We start from the raw sequence: 26,120 nt of genomic DNA, 5'->3' as shown, positions 1-26,120 counted from the left end.
CAGAGTGTACAGAGTAGATAATGAACATTCATACAGAGTGTACAGAGTAGATAATGAACATTCATACAGAGTGTACAGAGTAGATAATGAACATTCATACAGAGTGTACAGAGTAGATAATGAACATTCATACAGAGTTAATATAAGAGTAATATGAACATTCATACAGAGTGTACAGAGTAGATAATGAACATTCATACAGAGTGTACAGAGTAGATAATGAACATTCATACAGAGTGTACAGAGTAGATAATGAACATTCATACAGAGTGTACAGAGTAGATAATGAACATTCATACAGAGTGTACAGAGTAGATAATGAACATTCATACAGAGTGTACAGAGTAGATAATGAACATTCATACAGAGTGTACAGAGTAGATAATGAACATTCATACAGAGTGTACAGAGTAGATAATGAACATTCATACAGAGTGTACAGAGTAGATAATGAACATTCATACAGAGTGTACAGAGTAGATAATGAACATTCATACAGAGTGTACAGAGTAGATAATGAACATTCATACAGAGTGTACAGAGTAGATAATGAACATTCATACAGAGTGTACAGAGTAGATAATGAACATTCATACAGAGTGTACAGAGTAGATAATGAACATTCATACAGAGTGTACAGAGTAGATAATGAACATTCATACAGAGTGTACAGAGTAGATAATGAACATTCATACAGAGTGTACAGAGTAGATAATGAACATTCATACAGAGTGTACAGAGTAGATAATGAACATTCATACAGAGTGTACAGAGTAGATAATGAACATTCATACAGAGTGTACAGAGTAGATAATGAACATTCATACAGAGTGTACAGAGTAGATAATGAACATTCATACAGAGTGTACAGAGTAGATAATGAACATTCATACAGAGTGTACAGAGTAGATAATGAACATTCATACAGAGTGTACAGAGTAGATAATGAACATTCATACAGAGTGTACAGAGTAGATAATGAACATTCATACAGGTACAGAGTAGATAATGAACATTCATACAGAGTGTACAGAGTAGATAATGAACATTCATACAGAGTGTACAGAGTAGATAATGAACATTCATACAGAGTGTACAGAGTAGATAATGAACATTCATCAATACGAAGTGTACAGAGTAGATAATGAACATTCATACAGAGTGTACAGAGTAGATAATGAACATTCATACAGAGTGTACAGAGTAGATAATGAACATTCATACAGAGTGTACAGAGTAGATAATGAACATTCATACAGAGTGTACAGAGTAGATAATGAACATTCATACAGAGTGTACAGAGTAGATAATGAACATTCATACAGAGTGTACAGAGTAGATAATGAACATTCATACAGAGTGTACAGAGTAGATAATGAACATTCATACAGAGTGTACAGAGTAGATAATGAACATTCATACAGAGTGTACAGAGTAGATAATGAACATTCATACAGAGTGTACAGAGTAGATAATGAACATTCATACAGAGTGTACAGAGTAGATAATGAACATTCATACAGAGTGTACAGAGTAGATAATGAACATTCATACAGAGTGTACAGAGTAGATAATGAACATTCATACAGAGTGTACAGAGTAGATAATGAACATTCATACAGAGTGTACAGAGTAGATAATGAACATTCATACAGAGTGTACAGAGTAGATAATGAACATTCATACAGAGTGTACAGAGTAGATAATGAACATTCATACAGAGTGTACAGAGTTGATAATGAACATTCATACAGAGTGTACAGAGTAGATAATGAACATTCATACAGAGTGTACAGAGTAGATAATGAACATTCATACAGAGTGTACAGAGTAGATAATGAACATTCATACAGAGTGTACAGAGTAGATAATGAACATTCATACAGAGTGTACAGAGTAGATAATGAACATTCATACAGAGTGTACAGAGTAGATAATGAACATTCATACAGAGTGTACAGAGTAGATAATGAACATTCATACAGAGTGTTACAGAGTAGATAATGAACATTCATACAGAGTGTACAGAGTTGATAATGAACATTCATACAGAGTGTACAGAGTAGATAATGAACATTCATACAGAGTGTACAGAGTAGATAATGAACATTCATACAGAGTGTACAGAGTAGATAATGAACATTCATACAGAGTGTACAGAGTAGATAATGAACATTCATACAGAGTGTACAGAGTAGATAATGAACATTCATACAGAGTGTACAGAGTAGATAATGAACATTCATACAGAGTGTACAGAGTAGATAATGAACATCAAATTTTAATTAGATTGCAAAATTTTGACCTGCGTTAATAACGGCGATACAACACTATGTTTTTACCCAACCATGCTATAGTATATAATTAATAACACTTTATTGAGGTCGTTTGTGTTGCTTGATTCCTGTGACATTAATCATGGACTAAGATCATTTATTTGAACTCATTTTAAATCTTAGAAATTTGAAGAAAATCAATGTTCAGATAAACATTTTGTCAATGTCTTTTTTTTAATTCACCTTTATAGATTCCTGAGTTTGACAACCTCTACCTGGACATGAATGGCGTTGTTCATACCTGTTCACATCCAGATGATGGAAACCCTCACTTCAGAATCACGGAGGAGAAAATATTTGCAGACATTTTCTACTATCTAGAGGTAAAATTGATAGAAGAACAATTTAAGTTTTAATAAATATGATATACTAAATTACTTTAATAAAAGTCACTGTCTTTGTATTGTAGTTATATATATTGGTCTGGTAATATTACTATTTACTTTTGAATCTATTTGTTTATTTGGAATGTTAATCCGCTAAACTTGCCTATATTATTAGGTTTTTTCAGGTCACCTGAGACGAAGTCTCATGGTGACCTATTCTAATCGCCTTTTGTCAGTCGTCTTACGTCGATAAACAATTTACATTTTCGACTTCTTCTCCAAAACCGCTGATGCAATTTACAATGAAATTTTGCACAAACCTTCTAAGGCATAATGCCAATCAAAATTGTGAATTTTATGACCACCACCCCCAAGGAGGCTGTGGGAGGGGCCTTAAGGGGTAAAATTGACTAAAATTTCAAAAATCTTCTTCTCCACTCACAGATGTGGTAGAATCAAATACTCTTCATAGATAGAAAGATCTCAAGGCCCTCTACAAAAATTGTAAATTATACCCTTTGGTCTCGGGTTTTCCCCTGGGGAGGGGGTTAAGTTTTCTATATTTTATATATGGGAAACACATTTTTTTGGGGGCATTATTTGGTCATTTATTATAGAAAATTAGTCAAACATTGTCAGAATTATCCCTATGAAATTGCCATTGAAGCCTATTAACAAATTTTCCATGACTAATCCCCAGGGGCCTTAGTGGTGGGGCCAAAAGTAGTCAAATTAGCTAAAACTTCAAAATTCTTCTTCTGAAATTCTGGAACTGGTACAATCAAATACTCTTCATAGAAAGGTTTTAAGGTCCTTTACAAAAGCTTTGAATTATATGACCCCGGGGTCTCCAGATTCTCCCTGGGGAAGGGCTCAAGTTTACTATAGTTTATATAGAAAAAACACATTTATGAACATTATTTGCTTCATTTTCATAGAAAATTAGTCAAACTGGGTTGGAATTATTAGCCTGAGATAGCAATTTAACATCTTATCAATATTGGTCCTAGCTGACCCCCAGGGGCCAGATCTAGAGGGGCGGTGCCAAAACGGGTCAAAATGGCTTAAATTTCAAAAATCTTCACAGATTAAAAAGTCAAATTTATAAAATCAACGACTGACTTCAAGGGCCTGATGGGCCAATATATAGTGTTTATATGTCTTTGTTTCATTCTGTATCTGAACCTAGGTGACCTTAAGGCCCATGGGACTCTTGTGATTTTTGTTATTTGCCTAAGATATATTAGGCAATTTTCAAAAAAAAACACCACCTGATAACATAGGCAGGTTTAGCGGAATATTGGTATGTATACTGATTACTCCCATCATAAAATGCTTTAATCTTAAGTTGATGACCAATCATGCATCACACGAAGTTCTTAAAACAAAAAGTTATGATTCATTACACATCAGATGAAAGTATGTTTTTTTTTTAACAGTTTCTATTCCGTACCATAAAACCAAAGAAGGTTTTCTTCATGGCAATAGATGGGGTTGCCCCCAGGGCAAAGATGAACCAACAGAGAGGACGACGGTTCAGGTCAGTATCGCTGTAATTTGTTACCATGGTAATCTTAAATTTACCATACAATTTGGAATTTTTAAGCTTAAGTGTTTTTCCAGTGAGGAACACTTACCAGATAGATATCAGGTGATTGTGATAAGCTTTATAAGATCTTCTTTTTCCAAAACCATACAGTTCAACATCCACATCTACACACGTATGGGAAAGGGCATCCAAAATTTACCATCCCTATATCATGGGGATACATAGTTATTATGTGTGCATCTGAGTTTAAATTGTTAAAATTGAATATGTTAGCCTTCTCCATTTTATGCTTTGTTACTACAGATCTGCTCGAGATGCTGAAGAGCTGGAGAGGAAAGCAAGGGAGTCTGGAGAAACCCTTCCTACAGAGAAAAGATTTGATTCTAACTGTATAACACCCGGTATGTGTTCTTGTGATCCCCTCTAACAAAATAAGTTACATAAAAAATGATAGCTTCATACTTTTTTTAGCTGCATCTCAAAGAGAGGGGAGCCTATCGAATCACTCTGGCGTAGGCATTAGCATTATTTTAAGCTTTGGTCCCTATGTTAAAGTACTGATTGATTTCTTAATTGATGTAATATTTTCAATGTTGTTTTGTATAATGTTAAAGACAATCATTTTAATGGAGAAAACATAATATTTTGGGATTTCAAGAAGACTACTGAGCCTATTGTACTTTATTTAGGATTCGGTACGATTGTGGAAATGCTGCACAAGTATGGGATTGTTGTTTTGGGGTATAAACACTAATTATAAACACAGAATTTGGAAAATTTCAAGAGGCCTAATAGGTCAGAAATTGTGTTTACTCATGTTAATTAATAAAAAAGCTGTGCTGTTCTTGCACAGTTTTTGCTTTAGTATCTGATTTATTTACTTGTCATGAACTACAAGTGCTTGTGTGAAAATAAAGTTGTGTTTCACAACTGAATTATTTTGTTAATCATTTCATTGTTTAATATTAAGTATTTTCCCCAATGTTTGCTGATAAATCACATTGATTTACCAATGTTTCTGCTGTTGACTGACAGGTACTGAGTTTATGGTGCGCCTACAGGAGCAGCTGAAGTACTTTGTAGTGAAAAAGATCTCCACTGATCCGTTATGGCAGGGAGTACAAGTGCATCTGTCAGGCCACGAGGTAATCCATTATCTACTGCAGGGAATCCTTTGTGCTTAATACAAGTCTAAATATAAAACAGGATTCCCATTATCTACTGCAGGGAATCCTTTGTACTTAATACAAGTCTAAATATAAAACAGGATTCCCATTATCTACTGCAGGGAATCCTTTGTACTCAATACAAGGCTAAATATAGAACAGGATTCCACTTATCTACTACAGGGAATCCTTTGTACTCAATACAAGGCTAAATATAGAACAGGATTCCCATTATCAACTACAGGGAATCCTTTGTACTCAATACAAGGCTAAATATAGAACAGGATTCCTATTATCTACTACAGGGAATCCTTTGTACTCAATACAAGGCTAAATATAGAACAGGATTCCTACTATTAACTGCAGGGAATCCTTTGTACTCAATAGGGCTAAATATAGAACAAGTGTCTCCCTTTTTTACAGCAAAAATACTTTTGTATTGAATATAAGGCTAAAGTAGAACTGGAATTTCCCTTTATACTGTATAAAATCCTCTTTACTTACTGGTACACCAGAGTCTGAGGACTGAAATAAAAGAGGAATCCCTCTACATCCTATACACTAGTTGTTATAAAATGTTATCAATGTTTATTTCAAAATATTTAATATAGAAAACTAGACTAATCAATTACCAGAATAATTACAAGACGAAAATCACAAAGGAGAATTAACCCAAGTGCTAATTGCTAGTATGAGAACAAGGACTTTTTAAAACAATAGCTGGATTTGGATTTACCGTAAAAACTTGTGTAATTTGCGCACTTTTTCTGTGCAAAAATAAAATTTGAAGTTGGGGGTGCGCAAATTATATTGATAGAGGAGATTAAAAAATTTTACGGGGGAAAAATCTGTCCATTCTGAGGGACTGACGATCTATGAATGTTGAGGTACCGCTCTGTGTATGGTAGCCATTTTATATGATAAAAGGTATTAAAGATTGTAAAAACAATGCCTCACCTATTAAAGTGGATAATCTAAGGCTAATTAAAGTGTTAAGTTATGATCACATTGTCTTGTTTCCATTTGCTCTGAGAATTCAATGGCGACTGACTGAGAGCATGGCTTCTACTGTCAGCAAGAGATGTATACCCTGTGCACCTCGTAGTATAATGGGACAGCCACAATCAGTGACTTTGGCCGGGTCAATCTAGTTTACCTGTATTTTTTTAGGGGAGAGAGACTGTAGAGAAAGTCTGTAGAGAGTGTGTGTGTGTATACACAAACATACGTATACCCCAGCTGCAGGCCGTGTGCAAAAAGTCAAAACACACGTGGGATTTACAAGATGCCTAAACTGACCTATATTTAGGACTTTTAATAAGTGGTTTGCAATTTTATTACTGCAGAATTAACAAGCTACAAGGTTAGTGACATATTCAACCGTATTGATAAATATTATTAGCCACCAGCTTTGCACATGAAACCTTACGTAGGGCCCAGCTGTAGGCCGTGTGCAAAAAGTCAAAACACACGTGGAATTTATAAGATGCCTAAACTGACCTATAATTAGGACTTTCAATAAGTGGTTTGCAATTTTATTACTGCAGAATTAACAAGCTACAAGGTTAGTGACATATTCAACCGTATTGATAAATATTATTAGCCATCAGCTTGGATCTAGTACCATACAGGTAGTGAGTTTACTCGCACGGTGATTGTTGCAAGCTAACATACGTATCCGCTAGCCGATTGTTGTTGATTGTTAATGATCTCAAAAACACTAATTACTTATTGTGACAATTTTAAACAAATAGATTCAAATCTTTTTAAATGTTCCTGATTACTATTCATGTGTAATATCTCAAAACATTGACATGTGCACGGAGTACGGCGGACCGGACCGCCGATGTTTTAGACATCTGCAAGATATTAAAGTTTCAGGTTAAGGTGGCCAATAAAAGAAAACAAACACGATGCGGTTTTAATATGTTATTTTATTCTTAATACAACACTTCTTTGTGCAAGTTGTCAAGCATCTTAGGGGAATATTTTGCATTGAAATTGTCACCTTCATACATCGATTTTGGGACTCCCTGGACATCGTTTTTTCCCAAAATTTTTGATGCGCAAAATATACTGATAGTAGATTTTTTTCAGCATTTTCAGCCCTAAAAAGTACATGCGCAAATTGCACTGGTGCGGCAAATTATACAAGTTTTTACGGTATTCTTTTTTTGTTCTGTGTGAGATTAGAAAAGTAGATTAATTCTGATTTTTGTATGGCAAGTTGTGATGTGTTGTTTTTGTAGACACCAGGAGAAGGAGAACACAAGATCATGGACTACATACGCCACGAGAAATCAAAGCCAAACTACGATCACAATACAAGACATTGTCTATATGGTCTGGACGCTGATCTGGTAAGTTACTGGGACCCTTTCCGCTACGTAGATGGACCAGCCAATCCAATAAACAAACCATTTGGTACAATGATAAACAAGGCATAAAGACCAAAATTATTACTTGGCTTGTAAATGCTGTGCAAATAAATGTGCAAATAATGTGTCATCTTTAAATTCTGTCAAAAATAAATGTATGGAATACAAAAAACTTTTAAACCGATTAAAAGGAATTTAGATTTTGTACAAAGAAAGAAGTTCTAGGATTTATTTGTATTTGTTAAATTTGGAGTTTAAGAAAGTAATCATTAGTCTAATATTTATTTTCGTCTGTCAAATTTATAGTTTAGCAAAAAGAAATTAAAATAGATATAAATTGTTGTGAGGCATACATTTATCAAATGACCAGTGTTATCATTCTATTTCACTAAAAGGTAAAAGGTGTAATAAAGGTATTTTGTTATGCTGATAAGATATCAATTATGAACAAAATAATTTAATTTGAACAATAATTTGACAATTAATTGTCCTTGTATTTGGGTATTTCAGAAGGATTAATCAGATGGAACTTGAATACAAACTGTATTTTTTACGTTTTATGTTTTATAGATGATGCTGGGTCTATCATCTCATGAACCCCATTTCTCTTTGCTTCGAGAAGAGGTCAAATTTGGCGGTAAAAAGGATGCAAAAAAGTAAGCGTTCAATATCAAGTGTATGTGAGTATACCGTTAAAGTATTGGGTTGAGGGATTTAGGAAGTTTCTGGTTTCCCAAGACTTGTCTATAAACTTGCTATATCACTCAACCCCATACTTTAACTGTTTTGATATACCGATACATACAAAAGCTATGATTAGACTAAAAATGTATTTCTCTCATACTGTATATTCCTGTTGCGTATAGCCATGTTCATTAGCGATTGAGAGAATGTTATACCACTAGGTATAATACTGAATTAGGTACATGTATTGTTGAAATTCCGAGACGTTAACCACATACAGGTAGCCTAAAAATGTACATAACAACTTTACATACATGTACATTTAAAGATATTGTTCTCTGACCCCATTACATTTTTCACAAACTTTTCACTTACAAGATAAACATGACGATGTGTTCGGTAACAGTTTGTGATTGATACTAACGTCGTTTGATTACGTCAACGGAGATTGTAAACTAGCTCTGCCAAGTCCGGGTGTGTGCTAGCTTCCAGGGGTGTGTTAGTTCGAAAGACTAACACACAGCTGAGCAAGGGTGTTGGAAAAAGAATGGAGCTAGTCAATTTAACCAAGTAACTTTTAAATATCGTAAATAAAGTAGAGGTATAGTAAATAGGTATAAAAGGAGGTATTTCTTTCTATGGCTCCACCATTCAATTGTTATTGATATGTTTACCAGGTATTTATAAAGTACAATAGACCCTTGATAAGTCAGAACACTTGTGTCCTAAGCCCAAACTGTCCGAATTGTGAATTTTCCAGACTGCTGAATTCTGTTTTCTTGGTCTATTATCAAATCTGCTCATGATATTTCTGTCCGGATTGTGAGTTTTCCAGACTATCAGCGTCCACATTATCGCACGTCCACAGTACATAAGAATTGATGCAAAAGTAAGAGGGATTTAGTTCCAGTATTTTTCCACAGTACTTTCCACTTAAAATTCTGTGTTAATATTAAGTTTATAATGTGGTAATAATTACAGTATTAATGACCCTTTTTTTCTCATATCACATCCTAACTTGATATGGAGGACATTTACATCTTACAGACACTTTTATCTTCCTTATAACCAGTAGTTTATTACAACCAATAATATGTAAATGTCAATCACTGAAAGAAATGTTTTTATGTTGTCTTCGAAATGATTCTTATATGGAAAGCTAGAAAATCACATTAACTAAACCCCTTATCCCTATTCCTAACCCTACAATGTTAATTTAAAGTTTTTTTTCTCTCTGTTTTCCTTTACTTCAGGCCATCAACACCTGAGGAAACAACTTTCCATCTGCTGCATCTGTCATTGTTCAGGGAATATCTTGATTTTGAATTCTCAGCACTGAAGGTTGGTTAAAATATATTATTCTTAGACTAGCAGACCTAATTTGTCTTTTACACTTTTTCCTACAGCTTCATTAAAATTGTCTGTCATTAAAAAAATGTTTTGAAAAACACAACTACAATTAATCCTTACATTTTAAGAAAAGTCATCTGGTTCCGAAATGAGAAATCCAGACGGTTTTTAACAATAGATATCTATTGATGAAGTGTGTAATACTAGACCATTTTTCAAAATTGTCAAATGTAGGTTGTATTTTGTGTATACCTAATTTATGACTTTGAAGGAGAAATAATTTTACCATGTAGTCTTGAGATCCTGGTTTGAATCTTAAATTGTGATTTCCAGGAGAAGCTGCCGTTCCCCTATGACCTTGAGAGGATAATTGACGACTGGATCCTGATGGGATTTCTGGTCGGAAATGACTTTATACCTCACCTACCAAATCTACACATCAACCATGATGCCCTGCCTCTTATCTGGTCCACATACATCAATGTATTACCACGCTGTGGAGGTGAGAGGGCAGATTTAATTAACGATATTACATTCCATGATGTTCACCATACCTACAGTTCTGAATGACATAAATAATTTTGTTAGGATTTAATTCCCCCAGTGAGAACCTGGAAGGGAACAACAGTAAAACATGTTTATAACAAATTCATGGTTAACTTTCATTCCCCATGTAAGATATAAGATGTCTGTATGTGTATAACTAACTATGCTTGTAACAAAGTAATTTTATTGGTCCCCAGAGGTTCGTTATAACCATGTTTTACTGTATATATTTGCGTCGTGTCCGTTCGTCTGACCGACGTTGTGCAGGCTATATCTTCTATACTATAAGTAGCTATATATAGTTTTTTCAGTATTTCAGCAGTTAATAATCCAGCTTTCCCCTACCATAAAGTGATAAACCTTATACATCCTTAAATGACCCAACTGTTAGTTACATATACTGGGACTTAATACTACCATGTAATCAAACCATCCCATCTATATTTCAGGATACCTACATACTGAAGGAGAGCTACACTTTGATAGATTTGAGATCTTTATGACAGAATTGGCAAAGGTAGATTCACTGATATTTGTACATTTCCCAATTAAATTTCTCTGAAATTACAGATCAAAGTCTAGCACCAAAATTTCAGAAAAAAAAACTGTGTTATGTTCCAGTTCTTTGACTATTTCTAGAAATCAAAATAAGCAAAAAAAATTAACAAAAATGAAGAAAAAATAATATAATTTATCTTCATTTTTTTGATTTTTAGAAATAATCTGTACAATGCAAACTTAAAATGACCAATTAATTCAATTTTTACCTTCCAGTTTGACTTTGACAAATTTGAAGAGACGTTCGCAGATCTGAAATGGTTGGAAAGCAAGTCAGATAAAAATCCTGGAAAGAAGAAAAACCACATGAAGGAGATCAACAAGCTAAAGCAGGTATGAGGTTAATATCTGTGTGAATCAATGCTGTGTTTATTCTTGATCTGCACACCTTTAACATCACATTGCATGCAACAAGTGTTATTTCCCTTGACAAAGTATGAATCAATTATGCGACAAGGCCTGTGTCAATTATGTGACAAGGCCTGTATCAATTATGTGACAAGGCCTGTATCAATTATGTGACAAGGCCTGTGTCAATTATGTGACAAGGCCTGTATCAATTATGTGACAAGGCCTGTATCAATTATGTGACAAGGCCTGTATCAATTATGTGACAAGGCCTGTATCAATTATGTGACAAGGCCTGTGTCAATTATGTGACAAGGCCTGTATCAATTATGTGACAAGACCTGTATCAATAATGCAACAAGGCCTGTATCAATTATGTGACAAGGCCTGTATCAATTATGTGACAAGGCCTGTATCAATTATGTGACAAGGCCTGTATCAATTATGTGACAAGGCCTGTATTAATTATGTGACAAGGCCTGTGTCAATTATGTGACAAGGCCTGTGTCAATTATGTGACAAGGCCTGTGTCAATTATGTGACAAGGCCTGTATCAATTATGTGACAAGGCCTGTATTAATTATGTGACAAGGCCTGTATTAATTATGTGACAAGGCCTGTGTCAATTATGTGACAAGGCCTGTGTCAATTATGTGACTAGGCCTGTGTCAATTATGTGACAAGACCTGTATCAATTATGTGACAAGGCTAGAATCAATTGTGTGACAAGGCCTTTATCAATTATGTGACAAGACCTGTATCAATTATGTGACAAGGCCTGTGTCAATTATGTGACAAGGCCTGTATCAATTATGTGACAAGGCCTGTATCAATTATGTGACAAGGCCTGTATCAATTATGTGACAAGGCCTGTATCAATTGTGTGACAAGGCCTTTATCAATTATGTGACAAGACCTGTATCAATTATGTGACAAGGCCTGTGTCAATTATGTGACAAGGCCTGTTTCAATTATGTGACAAGGCCTGTATCAATTATTTGACAAGGCTTGTATCAATTATTTGACAAGGCTTGTATCAATTATGTGACAAGGCCTGTGTCAATTATGTGACAAGGCCTGTATCATTTATGTGACAAGGGCTTTGTCAATTATGTGACAAGGCCTGTGTTAATTATGTGACAAGGGCACAGTTTCATCTACATTTCTTGATTTTAAGGAAATTCCTTTACACTAAACATTCTTAAAATTTTCTGTAGGGAATCAAAACAGAAGTTAAAGGAAATAAATAACTTTGTATTGTTTTCTTGGGAAGAAATTCCTTAAAGTTAAGAAATTTTTATGAGACTCGGCTCAGGACATACCAGAAAATCTTTCTATTCAGGTTAACCAGAATTACAACCTTATGTAATTGGTTTTTTCTCCAGAGAAAACAGGATGACAATCAATTTGCAGCTCTGGTTGAAGGCAGTGGAGTTAACATGGACGAAGATTTTGATGAAGAATTGATGGGTAATTAGTCACTGTTATTAATTATATTTCAATACTTTAAATTATGTTATCTTCCTTTAGGTAACAATCCATACTTACTATTGGTTAAATGACATCACATGATATCCAAGATACAGAGTATTTGGTTAGTAGAATCTCTTATCATATTTGGATGATTGAGTTGTTCTTAGTCCTTAACTTCATCAGCAACAAGATAGATGCCAAGAAATGCTTCGAGCTGTCTACATTGAAAGTTAATGTTGATGACAATTTCAAAACCAGCCAGAAATTGGCATTAATTTCTTCATGATTAGTTAACAGAAATGGACCATAATAACATATTTTGGTCATTGGTTATGTATAGAATGAAAGAATATACAATATAATATTATGTTTACTGTTCAAATGTTTTGGTGAAAAATTGTGCCATACCAGATTTGTTTGGAGATGACTGAAATAGGTTTGCTTGATACCAAATCCATTTGCTTTTTGTTGAAATTGAAACTAATGAAAGAATGTGTTATTTGTAGATGGGGATGGATTAGAGTTCCGACACTTGGCTGACATCAAGCCCCCGGATAGTCACAATTCTACGTTTGATGAGGAGTTCAGAGTACACAAACGTCACTACTACATGACAAAGCTGGGATATAAGGAGTTTACAGAGTTAGTGTTTGTATTAGAATATCAAACTGGGATATAAGGAGTTTACAGAGTTAGTGTTTGTATTAGAATATCAAACAGGAAATACCTTATTCTACTACAGGAAATACAGAATACTGTCGGAATATGAAATACTGAATTACCAGATAGCTGGATATTTACATGGATCAAAATTTTTGCTATTTGTAGCAAAAAATGATAAAAATTAAATTTTAGAGTTTTGAAATTTTCGCAGTCTGGCTTTCAGGGCATATATGATTGAAATATGTCTCAATAATTTGTAGATCAAATGTTTGCAATTATAGCCATGCCCCTTCTGCAAATCAGGAAAATATCATCTCTGCAAAAATCACCGACTATATCATAATTATAGCAAAAACTGATGAAATAGTAATATATCAGTAGGAAGAAGTTCTTTGAGGTAAATTTCTTTGACTTAAAGTTTAATCTATTTATAAGCTATAATTGTCTCCATTTCCTTTCTAGTGACGTGCTGCAGGAACAAGCAGAATGCTATGTACGTGGTATACAGTGGATCTTGTATTACTACTTTGATGGTGTGCCGTCCTGGAGCTGGTACGTAAAACAGTCCGTGATAACATAAATGGAGAAGTGTCCTTTAAGGAGTGAAAATTGTCTACAGTAAAACCTGCCTTAGTGACCATGTCTGTATAAAGACCACCTTCTTAATAAGATCACTTTTCTAGGGTCCCAAATGACCAATTTCAACACAAATTCAATCTGTGTATAAAGATCAGTTTGCTATAAGATCAATTTTCCTATGTAAATATGAAAGTCACTTGGCCAATAATCTAATAAGTCCTTTGGCATTGATTGTGTAAAATGTATGTAGTCTAGTAGATGACAGATATTCATTTACATTTATATCCTTTTGATGGCCGGCAGGATTCAGACCTGACTCGATTTTGATAGTAGGTTATAACAAATGCCATTTATGAAAGCAGTTTGCATCTAGATTTCGGTTTGATGCCATTTTCACGATAATAACAAACCGTACACACTGCAAACATGCAAAAAACTGTCACTGGAAGTGCCCTAGAGGTCACGACGCATGGGTCATGGGAAGCAGAAATCTGCGTTTTTTTTGTTTTTTTTTTTTAAATTTTTTTTTTATAAATCTGTGCTATTTTCCCCTTCCTTTTTCCCTTTCTCTCTATTTTCTATTACTTTGATATCTCTTCTATCGTTTAAGACCATCTACATATCTGTATCTTGATAATTAAGCCGGACAAACACTAAAATCCGGATTTTGACTTATTTGGGCATGTTCAAAGGTGATTTGTGACATCACGTATGCAATAACCGACTTGACATTAGAAGGGTGCATGAATTGGGGCAAATGCATGATTACGCATAAATACCTTATGACCGTCAAAAGGATATACATTCATGTTTTTCCTAGATGGGTTGACCATTTACCCCTCCCTGTTGGGACCCTTCATTCTTTCCCTAATGGGCCTCATTACTTTAACCTTGTGCAATATCAAATATGAACCCGACTCCTTTGTAACCTACGTTATAGGATATATGTAAAGGTTGGAAGGAAATTTTAGATTTGAGTGAAACGTTTAAACAATTATTCTGTTACCATATCTCTAGCCTTTAAATTGGTTTGTTTCCGATTTCCATATGAAAGTGAGCCTTTATTGACTGTTAACATTTCTTGTTTTATAAGGATATTTTTAACATTATTTACTTCACATCATTCTGTGTCTTTACAGGTTTTATCCTCACCATTTTGCACCTTACATCAGCGACATCAAGTGTTTTAAGGATATGAACATACAGTTTGAACGTAGTAAGCCTTTCCTACCATTCCAACAACTTATGGCAGTACTCCCACCTCTCAGCAAGGAACTTCTGCCTGAAGCCTACTGGGTTAGTATCATCCAAGGATGGCACAGTCCTTATGGTATTGGTATTAGGAAAAGGTTCATTAATATGCGCCCATCATAAAATATGTTTTTGTAGCATAAAAATTCCATATAACCGGTTATTTTCTCATGGATGATTTTTTCGCTTTGCGGGACATTGACATAATCGTGAAAATTGGATTCATGCCATATTTGGGAAATAGTTCATTCATATGTAGCTTAAAAGTCAGATCACGAAAATGTAAGACCGCTAAAGTATGATTTCCTCAGTTTTAGTCAAAATGGTGAAAATTTTGACTCCATGGAATGATCGGCTGTATGATATTTTGATACAACGAAAACATTTTTTGATTGGCACACATTTAAGAAACCTTTCTTTACCAACAATTAATTTTATGAGTGCTTGATCATGGAAACAAATGATTCTTACATTTCATTATTACACATTTAATGTAATAGAGTGTAGTCATTATTTTTTGCTGGAATTATATTTTTCCAATTTCATAGGGCAATTGTGATGTCATGAAAATTTCATTGAAGAAACAATAGGAGAAATTCAAGCTGGTAAAATTTGAATTTTCCTTTTAAACCAAAATCACAGAATTTTTCACCCATTTAAATAACCATTATTTTATTGTTATTTCATAGTGAATGAATATTGTTGACTACTTTCATTTCATACAGAGTTTAATGCTGATGGACAACTCAGAAATCATAGACTTTTACCCCATGAACTTTGAAACAGATCTGAATGGGAAACAGCAGGATTGGGAGGCCGTGGTCCTCATCCCATTCATTGACGAGGTATTTATACAGATCAGGCTTTATGTAGTACTCTGTGGCTTGTGATGTTTGTTGAGGATTTGATTTTGCTTGAGGTTTGGCTGTAACATTCAATTATTGTGAAGGCATTTCTGGTGGGACAATAAATTGTTCATTCTAACTTCATTTGAAATGACAATACGTTTTGTATGTGAATATAGAATTATATATATACATATTCTGTCGAGGGTTACAAACAAAATATAGTACAATTTATGTAATATTTGCCAAGGTGTTTTTTTTCACTATCAATTAATATAAGTGAAAAATGTCTGTCATGTATTAAGTGTAAAAATTTAGCCTAAGTCACCTTTTTAGCTCTTCGTTAACCTTACAAAAAGATATAAAATCCTCTAATTTCAGTGTTTTGATTTGTCAGTGAGATTTTGACTAGATTGTAATTGAAATGCTTGCTCACCGACATGATTCAATTATTAAAGTCATAATACGTCTAGCTACTAAGTGTCAAATTTCCTTGATTTATCAAGTCATAATCACCTAGATCTTCATTAAAAATATACCAATTCAAAACTGACAAATTCTAATTTTGTGTTTTGATTTGTTGACGAGATTTTGATATTGACTCTGTCCTTGTAGAAACGCTTACTGAATGCCATGTCTAAGGTGGAGCACCATATGACACCTTCAGAGAAGAAGAGAAACTGCCATAGCCCGAGTTTGTGTTACGACTATGTTCCTGAGGCCCTGGCTCCGTACCCCTCGACACTACCAGATGCTTTCCCAGACATTGTACACAACCATGCTAAGTGAGTCGACTGTCACAAAACAATCAACAACAACAACACAAAATACAGTATAACCTTTCAAAACTGTCCCTTGTCTAATCTGAATCCCTGCGTATTATGACGTAATTGTATCAATATGGCGTTTTCCTTAATTAGATTAATTAAAAACCTGGATAATCAAGAAACCTGTCTATACTGGCCAATTATGCTGATGATCCGGTTTAGATAAGTTACACTGTTGCAAAAGGATAGCTATGTTATACACTTAGATTTATTTGAAATGTGTATGGTCTAAGGGGAAGTAACACTTTCGGATTGGCAGTGTAGTATACAAAGTCTATATTTGAGATATAAACTTACATTTGGAACAACTGTTACAATGAGTGATTTTAATAGCATTGATTCACACTTATTTGATACTGACATTGATCTGTAATTGACAGGCTAACACTTATCCCAAAGGATGAATTCCAACTGCCTCGACATCTTATCAAGAAAGGACTGCTAAAAGGAACACGACAGGATGTGTATTTCCCCGGCTTTCCGACTTTCAAACACCTCCCTCATAGGGTAGGAAGAACTATTTACTTCACGTATTATCAAGAAAGAAACTTTATTATGGATATTTATTTTATTAATAAATCAAATAAAATAACAATTATGATAAATCCAGGTACTCACAGGATAGGAAGAAGTATTTACTTCCCATACTATCAAGAAAGAAACTGTATTATGGATATTTATTTTCTTAATAAATAAAATAAAATAACAATATGATAAATCCAGGTAGGTAACCAAGGTATAGATGGAGGCTGACAGACTTGATTTACATACATGTATTGTTATGATTTTAAAGTCGGATTAGATGTTTGAAATTAAGATACGAAGTTCTGCTTTGATATTTTTAGATGTTATTTTCAAGCCAGCTGTTGTGAACAAAATACTTTTTGTCTGTTTCAGGCTTATCTGAAGAAGGATGGTGTGAAAGTGTTCTCGGCCAACAGTCGGGGAGATAACATGATACTGTCACTGGTAGCAGGTGGAGAGGAGGTAGGTTGGTGTAAAGGAATCATTCCCCACCTAGAGGGTGTGACAACAAGATAGTTTTATTTTAGTGCTTTTTACTCTGACTTTGAAGAGCTAATTCTTGTACATAGTTAAATTTTGTTACATGATATTTCCACTAATAAACCACCGAAATACGCTTATTGATATCCACGCTAACAACTCTTAATTCACAGTTTTTTGCATTTGCACTAAAACTTGACTGCATTAAAATAAGTGTGTTTACAGTAGTAGGTATCCTTTAAAAACATCAAAAAGATGATGATTGGTGTTGAAATTAAAAAAAAGTTGATTTAAATATAAAATTGAAAAAATATTGATGTAAATACAATTATGTTGTTACTATTGGCTTACACAATTAAATTTACATGATTTTGTTGTTGTCAGGATATCAAAACAATAGCCAACTCTGTACTACACACGAGCCTGTTTGTCAACTGGCCACACATGGTTGAGGTCAAAGTGGTTTCTGTCTCCGATGGTAACACAAGGTCAGTGTTGGCTTTTTATTTCTTCATTCAATTACTATTAGCTTACTCATTTTCAAGTCTAATGATTTTAAAGTGGCGATTTATACTGCCACTACAGTATTATAAAATCTGTAGAGTGCAACATCCTTTAAATTATTGTTGACGGTAAAAATGTCCGACAGTATACAGGTTGTGTCAGGTCTTCAGATTTATAAATGTATTGCTTGTTTGCAGATAGGTGGTAAATATTACATACTTTGAGATAGATTAAGAAAAAAATTTCAATTTCAACAAAAATTTCTTTCAATAAATTTAAAAGTGATTGAACAACAGGCAAGACCTATGTAAGTTCTCTTCCAGAAAAATAAGATGAGTGTTGAGCCTATGTAGTTATGTTTTGTTGTCTGAATAGATATGAGCTGAATACTTCAAAGTGTGAAGGAGGACAGACTAGGACTAGGGTCGTGGAGGAGGAGATAAGCCCATCTGACCAGGGGATATGGAGGAAGGAGGTGGTGGCTATCAGGGATAGGTAGGACCTGGTTCATTTTCACCTGAAAACACATTTAGGCTCTTCTAAATAAAAGACTAGACCAGTCCATTAAGAAATTTCAGGGGAATGAGTTACCTTAAATTTAAAAACATTCACTACTCAGGGCAGTTATAACCAGCACCACTTTGTTGACATATCTTTTACAAGAAAAAAATTTTCGACAAAAAAATGATGTTTTCCAATAGATATATTTATATAAATATTTTTTAAAAGTATTTCTCATTTAGAAATTATGAATTTATGTTATGAAATCATTTTTGAAATCTCAGTGATGATATTATTGTTTGTAAGATGTTGTTCAGGACATTGCATTTGTGTATTAGGTATGAATTGTTTTTTTCTCTGTTTAGGTATCGCGATCGTCTAGGGGTGGATGTTGGACAGACACATGTATCTCTTAGGGCACTGCCTCTTGTAGGCAGGAAGTAAGTACTTACAACTTAAATGTCTAAATTTCTTCACAAGACATTGAAGCAATGAACCTTCTATTCTGACATGTGAGGGATTATGGCTAGTGTTACCAATGTCCTGTCCCATTCAGATTTCACCAGGAGACCAGGCATTTATATCTAAAACAGACATCAATAATTTCACCTCAAAATTATGCTCTGTTAATTTAGAGCTTGTTAACCAGGTAAGTAAACAAATCTGTCTCCAAATACTGAAATACTTGTCAAAAACACTGTAATAATATAATGATACATGGTGTACATGTATACAAAAGAACATTGTACTGGTTATATGATAATGTGTGCTAAATGTGTGATGTTTATGTTGTAAGGTATATATGTGGAGCCCATGGTAAGATCGTGTTGGAGAAGCAGTTTGCCAATAATCCTGTCACTTGTTTATATCAGACCTCTGTCAAGGTAAATATAGATCTTTATATATATATATAGATCTTAATATATAAATATAGATCTTTATATATAAAAATAGATCTTTATATATAAATATAGAATATATATACAGTTACTTTCATTAATGGATATATATGTTAGAACAGTGTGGTATAGTAAGGATGGGTGTAATGTTTGTACACCACCATTATTATGTGGTTTGAAAGTGGGGCCGCGGTGGCTGAGTGGTTAAGATGTCCCGACATATTACCACAAGCCCTCCACCTCTGGGTAGTGAGTTCAAATCCAATCTGGCAGTTGCCAGGTACTGACTGCTGGCCGGTGGTTTTTCAATGGCTACTCCGGCTTTCATCCACCAGCAAACCTGGCACGTCCTTCATGACCCTGGCTGTTAATAAGATGTTAAACTAAACCAAGTTGTTTGAAAGTGAGATTTGCATAACAACATTTTTAATTTCTTGAAGCAAAAACATCCAAATCAGCTAGATTTCTGAGATTGTTACAGGTTGAACAGATCTGTGCCTCATCATGTTTTCAATCTATATACACACCAGCATTACACAAGTCTTGTATACATGTTCATTCTATTTCTCTGTGGATATATATTGTCTTAACTGAAAATCTTCAGTCCATTTACTCCTTTAGGCTTTGCTTTATTTTATGACTTTGTACAATTTAATGAAATAAAACATACCAATTGATACTTATGTGTAGTAACCTGTGGCTTCTGTTTTTAGGATCTAAATGTGTATGACACATCTTTCTGCCAGTTCCATACACTAGGAGAACTGTTCCCTGCCAAAGAATCTGTGTTCATGCTGGGCTGGCCTCACTATGGCTGCCAAGGGGAGGTAAATCATCTACTCAAAATATTCTAAAAAAATTTAAATGAGAATTCTAAAAAAATTTAAATGAGAATTTTTTATCCTTAAGATTACATGGCAATTGATATTGGTAATATAGGTATGTATTAAGACATAACAAACATTATTTTTATTCACATTGTTACAGGTGGTCGATATAGAAGATGACTCGCGAGTAAGAATCAATGTGTCTATCCTAGAGGAGCCGACACTAGCCCCAGTGGAGAGGAGTCAAGATGTAAGCATTAGTTTATGTAATATCTACTCTAATGGTATGGTAGCTTTTTAGTCGTTTCAACAGCTTAAAAATGATAGAACCCAATTTTCTAAATAAGTTTTATATTTGCTATAAAGTGGGGGTATGAGGAATATGATGTTATCTTTTATGTCCTGTTTTTTCTGTATAGAGACAGTCAGTCCTAGGCTTTGCTGTAGCTCCAACCTCTACAAACTGTTTTACCTGTTATACAAGGTTATATTATTTTATGTTTTCAGTACCTTGGTATCCAATATTATCCGGCTTACGCTGTAGCCCCCCAACTCTGCATCACTTCACACTTCCTGTCCAGAATGACTGGCTGTATCATGGTAACTCCAGGCTCACCTGATAATCCAAATGATCGATTCAAAATAAACATTGGTCTGAACCTAAAGTTCACAAAAAGGAACGAGGAAGTACCTGGCTACACAAAGAAGACTGAAGAAGGATGGACATACTCAGACAAAGCAATTGAGGTGGTCGGTCAATATTTGGCAGAGTAAGTTATGTTAACAGTAGATATAAAAATTACCCATTTTAAAGTTGACTGGACTAGTTTTCTTCTGTAATAATTATCTATTCAAAAAGTGTAAAAAAAAAACAAAAAAACATTTCAACATTGTTTTCTTTCTTACCAGGTATTCTTAAATATGAGAGGAATAAGTTGTAGTAGTTATTTATTTATCTGAGGTGTTAAGATATAGAGTTTTTACTTTCCCTTTTCTTCTCTTTCAGATTTCCAGAAATATGGTCATATATCAGTTCCAAAGACGGTGGAAGGGGAGACAACTTCTACGAAACTGAACTATTCAAGGAGGGAAGGTCAATTAATTTTCTTTAGTACCAAAACTCTTTCAATAAATTAAGAATTCTGAATTCGAGTAAAGAAATTTCTATGTGAATTTCTTTTTTATGGCTTATTTTCTAATGTCAATTTAAAAATAGGCGATTTAGTCAAATTTGGTGGTAGTAAGTACTAACTCTATATTAGATATTTGTAAACACTATTTTGTTAAAGATTTTATCCCTGCTTATAATGCTCATGTCTTTGAAAATTCAACATTGTAATTTGACGACTGTGATAGTTACATTGATTTTCCTCCTTGATTTATAGTCCTTACAGCCTGAAGAAGATGCAAGATTTCCTGAAAAGTTTACCCTGTAGTAATGTAAAAGTAATGAAGGCAGGAGCCGAAATTCTAGATCAGGGAGTCATCGATGCTGTCGAACAGGAAGTTCAAAAAGTCATAGTAAGTCCTGAACTCTGTTGTTTATTGAACATTAGCTAGAAACTAAATATGAATAATGATGTATAGATCAACAACTGCTCCCAAGAGAGGAAACAACTCAGAATAATGGACAGACTTGCATTACTTTATATAACCATAATATTATGTTAATAATTAATAGAAAAATAAAGATCTTTATTAATTAATAGTAATTAATCAAGCCCAGATGAATATTATTGATATTTATTTAGGCTAGATTACATATTGAGTCAGACACTTATTTCATATGTAGTCCATTATATAGCAAATGTACAATATATACAACAACATAAAACAAGATTAGAAGCATACTGTATTGGTAATATAACAGTTTCCGGGTAGTCTGATCAGTAATGGCAAGACATATAGTTTCTGTGTTCAACGCTAGTCACATCAACAGAGACATTAAACACCATTGACCAGACTCCACACTGATCAGACAGTATGGAATTTGTTATCTTTGATGGGCTCAAAATTATCACCGATAGACCGTACTTATACCAAAAAAACTTTTTGGCAAAATCTGAAAACATAATAGACTTTCCAACACAGTTTATATGAACATTGGTAAGAAAGAGAGAGTTTAAAAGTATTTGTTCTAAAAGATGGCATATAAAATGTATTATGTTGGGTTAATCTTGTAGATCTTAAATTAACATATGACGTCAAAGTAAGATTTTTTAATTATGTAGGTGCCATGTTGTTTTTAAAAGACTTTGTACATAAAAATACAATGATTGTATTGTATTCTTTTCTTAAAAGGCAACTTGATCATTTTTAGTTTGCAAAACATTTCATCAGAAAATGTAAAAAAAATCTCATTTTAGAATAAACTGTTGATGCTCGGTTTTTTTGTGTGTAACTTTTCTATTTTGGAAATATGGTTCTGAGAAGCATTTCCCCAGATTGATTAAACACAGTTTAGGACTTTGGTTCCTAAATTTGTCAATAAATGATGGAATTGACAGTCTTGTTACTCAGGAGGTCAAAAGTCTGTGTGCCATCTTATCCAGCAGATCGATTCACTGGAGAAAGAAATAGATATCTTTGTCTACATATTGATGACATACAGCAATATGGTTGTTGTACCCTCGTTAGATCTTCTGGTTTTGACGAAACAACCAATGAGAACACTACAGATATCGTGTGGAAAGCAGCGGTTTTGCAGACAGTTACTTGCAGTCCTCCAATGTTAGATGTTAAGCGATCTTACTGAGTGGGTAAGCCTCCGCGGCAACGAAGCAGATTTTCTGCTAAACCTTTTCAGATTATTGTTGGACTTGAGTCTGTAGATACAAGCTTTAAGTTGCTGAAATTGAGGAATGCATTTCACGAAGCCACCTCATTATCATCATGCATATCAACTCGTAACATTCAATATTTGATCCTACAAATGTTGACAACTAGCGGTAAAGTCATGGTGTAAAATTTGTCAAGGATCTGGTACGGTTTGGTCACCAGATCTCTGTATAACTGAAATAAAGATTACAGGCAGTATGTTGTATCTAATAAACTTTTCACTTTAAACATCTGCATGCCGTATTTTCTAAAATAATACAATATGTATGGTGCAACTTTTACTCCGTAATTGTTAACCACGTCATATATGTTGGATATGAACTACATTAGCTATTGATATAATGTAATCAAATTTAAATGTGCATCAAATTATTGTAAGTATTTTAAGTCTGTATTATTGTTTGTTTAGCATATATCTATACATAAAAGCTATAACAGTTATTCTTGACAATATCTATACAGTACATCAGATTATACTGTCTGTACTGTTACTTGCTTATATTTACCATGCATCCTTGCATGACATGTTATCAATGACTGTCAAAATAACTTTTAACTTTGTTTTTGTCACATGCTGGTAATGCCAAGTCAATATTATAATGGTAGATTGATAATGCAAGTTAACACTACATTAACTTTACCTTTCCTTCTGTATAAATGAACAACCATGATGATTCCAGGTTATTTATGGCCATCTATTACATTATGCTAACTATCTATATTTACATATGCCCCTATATAGCGCTACATTGAATATGTCTATCCCATTGCGTTCATACCACCTTTAACACAATCAAAACAATGTTCAATCTCTGTATACCAACACCAGTGTCCTTTTAGATCTAGCAAAATATGATTTTTTTTTTATAATGACTGAATCAATCAGATTCCCTCAGATGACATTACGTGATATGTTTACAAATATGTACACTGGGAATGTTCCATAACATTGTGTCATATATGAGAAAACGTTATATCTTCTATCCATAATTCATAAGTATCAACCTTTTTGTATTAGCTATTGTACGTGTATTGTCAAACTAACATCTTTATGAGGATAGCTGCCTTTATGCAATTATTATTTACAATTTGGTCATATTACCATAACTAAATTATTCAGTTTTGTCTTGTTCTAATACCCTGTCTTTCCTTGGATCTCTATATTTTACAATAGGTACTTGTTATTTTTGTACAGTGTTAACTTGAAATAAAATACAATTAAACTAAAAAAAAATATGACAAATTGTTCTTTCACCAATGGAATACCGTATTAAATGTGTCTCCTTGTTGTTTATCTTCTGTGAACTGTTTAAGTACAAACAAAGTATGTACCATTAGAGGAAATAAATAATATTTTTGAAATACTTGTAAAATGTTGCTTAAAGCATCAGTAATATCTTTACCTTCATGTTGAATGCAAAATTAGAATTTGTAGACTTCATTTTTGTTTTGTTACGTTATCAGGAAATCAACAAACGGAAACAACGCCGTGTAAAGATGCAAGTCAAGCCGCATCTGTTGTTCAAGGTAACTGTTTAATTTTCTTTCACCTTGAGATTATGGAGAAAGTTTTATACTCCAACCTCCTAAAAGCTGCTAGATTTTATTCAGAATTCTCTGACTTCTCTGTCTGTGCTTAAAGTTGTATGGTCTATAACTTTTGCTCGTTTTGTCATAGTGAAAACTGTTTAAGTAATAAGGAAAATGTAAACAAACACATGTGCGCTTACGCTAGTTACCTGGCTCAACACGTGCAGGTCATATCGAACGTCAGTCAAGTGATACAATTCAGAATCCTACAAAACCCGAAGTCATTGAACATGGCGGTGATTGAAGGCGCTTTATTCACAATTGGGAATATATGATCCCTAGATTTTGGCTCTCTCATAGGCCAACATATATTTTTGGGGAGCTAAATCATCAAGTTTCATGTCAATGTTTAAATATAAAATGTTTAATTTACATATCATAGCAGTGAAATTATCAGCAATATGAATTTAAAGTTCCAACTATGAATTACTTAAATTTAGTTTAAACATTAATTAATCAATTATGTCAATTAATCACTTATTAATCAGTGGGTATGGGAAAAGCAAATTTAAAATGTAGGGGACCATAAAAACTTACATTTAAAACAAATTTTCTATTTGGTGTTTCCAGCCAATGGTCGGGCAGGGAAACATGGTACCGGACCAGACTGTGGAGTTCTGTTTGTTTGATCGTGTAGTCAATGTCAGGAAAGGCTACCCTGTTCCATTTGGACTGAGAGGAACTGTTACAGGTATCCATATCGAGGAGAAGGAAATAGACACCATCTTTGATATTGTGTTCGACGAGGAGTTCCAAGGGGGGATAACTCTCAGGTAAAGTTGAAGTGAAGATGGCAAAACATACATGCATAGAATTTACAAAAAACTAATTCATCCTGAAGGTGTACAAATAAAAAGTGTTCCAAGCATCAATTAAAACATAAATTCCAGAGAAATGTGTTGATGAAGTAATACTTGGACCTGTCTATGTCTGTATTAGGCATGTAGGAAAGAAATTTCAAACCCAATCATTAGCAATATCAAATTAGCGCTTCAAAAAAGTTGTTAAAAGCACAAAGATAAAAGTACCGCTGAAATAAAGATGTTTACTGTGCTCTCAAAACATTTGAATTTGTAA

General features: G+C 33.9%; 1 protein-coding gene across 1 annotated transcript in view; it reads left to right on the top strand.

Annotated features, from left to right (window-relative positions):
* The window catches only part of LOC138319878 (5'-3' exoribonuclease 1-like), a 44,052-nt gene that overhangs the window by 7,297 nt on the left and 10,635 nt on the right, over window positions 1-26,120 (top strand). The window contains exons 2-30 of the mRNA XM_069263005.1: window positions 2,528-2,659; window positions 4,102-4,202; window positions 4,515-4,612; window positions 5,247-5,356; window positions 7,627-7,737; window positions 8,326-8,411; window positions 9,693-9,780; window positions 10,123-10,291; window positions 10,785-10,852; window positions 11,110-11,226; window positions 12,627-12,711; window positions 13,221-13,356; window positions 13,840-13,929; window positions 15,096-15,252; window positions 15,933-16,052; window positions 16,668-16,837; window positions 17,260-17,386; window positions 17,777-17,866; window positions 18,269-18,372; window positions 18,764-18,883; window positions 19,255-19,329; window positions 19,686-19,773; window positions 20,502-20,615; window positions 20,776-20,865; window positions 21,123-21,385; window positions 21,622-21,708; window positions 22,001-22,136; window positions 24,918-24,980; window positions 25,614-25,816. Coding sequence (XP_069119106.1) covers window positions 2,528-2,659; window positions 4,102-4,202; window positions 4,515-4,612; window positions 5,247-5,356; window positions 7,627-7,737; window positions 8,326-8,411; window positions 9,693-9,780; window positions 10,123-10,291; window positions 10,785-10,852; window positions 11,110-11,226; window positions 12,627-12,711; window positions 13,221-13,356; window positions 13,840-13,929; window positions 15,096-15,252; window positions 15,933-16,052; window positions 16,668-16,837; window positions 17,260-17,386; window positions 17,777-17,866; window positions 18,269-18,372; window positions 18,764-18,883; window positions 19,255-19,329; window positions 19,686-19,773; window positions 20,502-20,615; window positions 20,776-20,865; window positions 21,123-21,385; window positions 21,622-21,708; window positions 22,001-22,136; window positions 24,918-24,980; window positions 25,614-25,816 — 3,398 coding nt within the window. The remainder of the gene's footprint in view (window positions 1-2,527; window positions 2,660-4,101; window positions 4,203-4,514; window positions 4,613-5,246; window positions 5,357-7,626; window positions 7,738-8,325; window positions 8,412-9,692; window positions 9,781-10,122; window positions 10,292-10,784; window positions 10,853-11,109; window positions 11,227-12,626; window positions 12,712-13,220; window positions 13,357-13,839; window positions 13,930-15,095; window positions 15,253-15,932; window positions 16,053-16,667; window positions 16,838-17,259; window positions 17,387-17,776; window positions 17,867-18,268; window positions 18,373-18,763; window positions 18,884-19,254; window positions 19,330-19,685; window positions 19,774-20,501; window positions 20,616-20,775; window positions 20,866-21,122; window positions 21,386-21,621; window positions 21,709-22,000; window positions 22,137-24,917; window positions 24,981-25,613; window positions 25,817-26,120) is intronic.

The sequence above is a fragment of the Argopecten irradians genome, chromosome 1 (assembly GCF_041381155.1).
Source record: "Argopecten irradians isolate NY chromosome 1, Ai_NY, whole genome shotgun sequence".
Lineage (NCBI taxonomy): Eukaryota > Metazoa > Mollusca > Bivalvia > Pectinida > Pectinidae > Argopecten > Argopecten irradians.
This window is presented reverse-complemented; position numbering and strand designations above follow the sequence as displayed.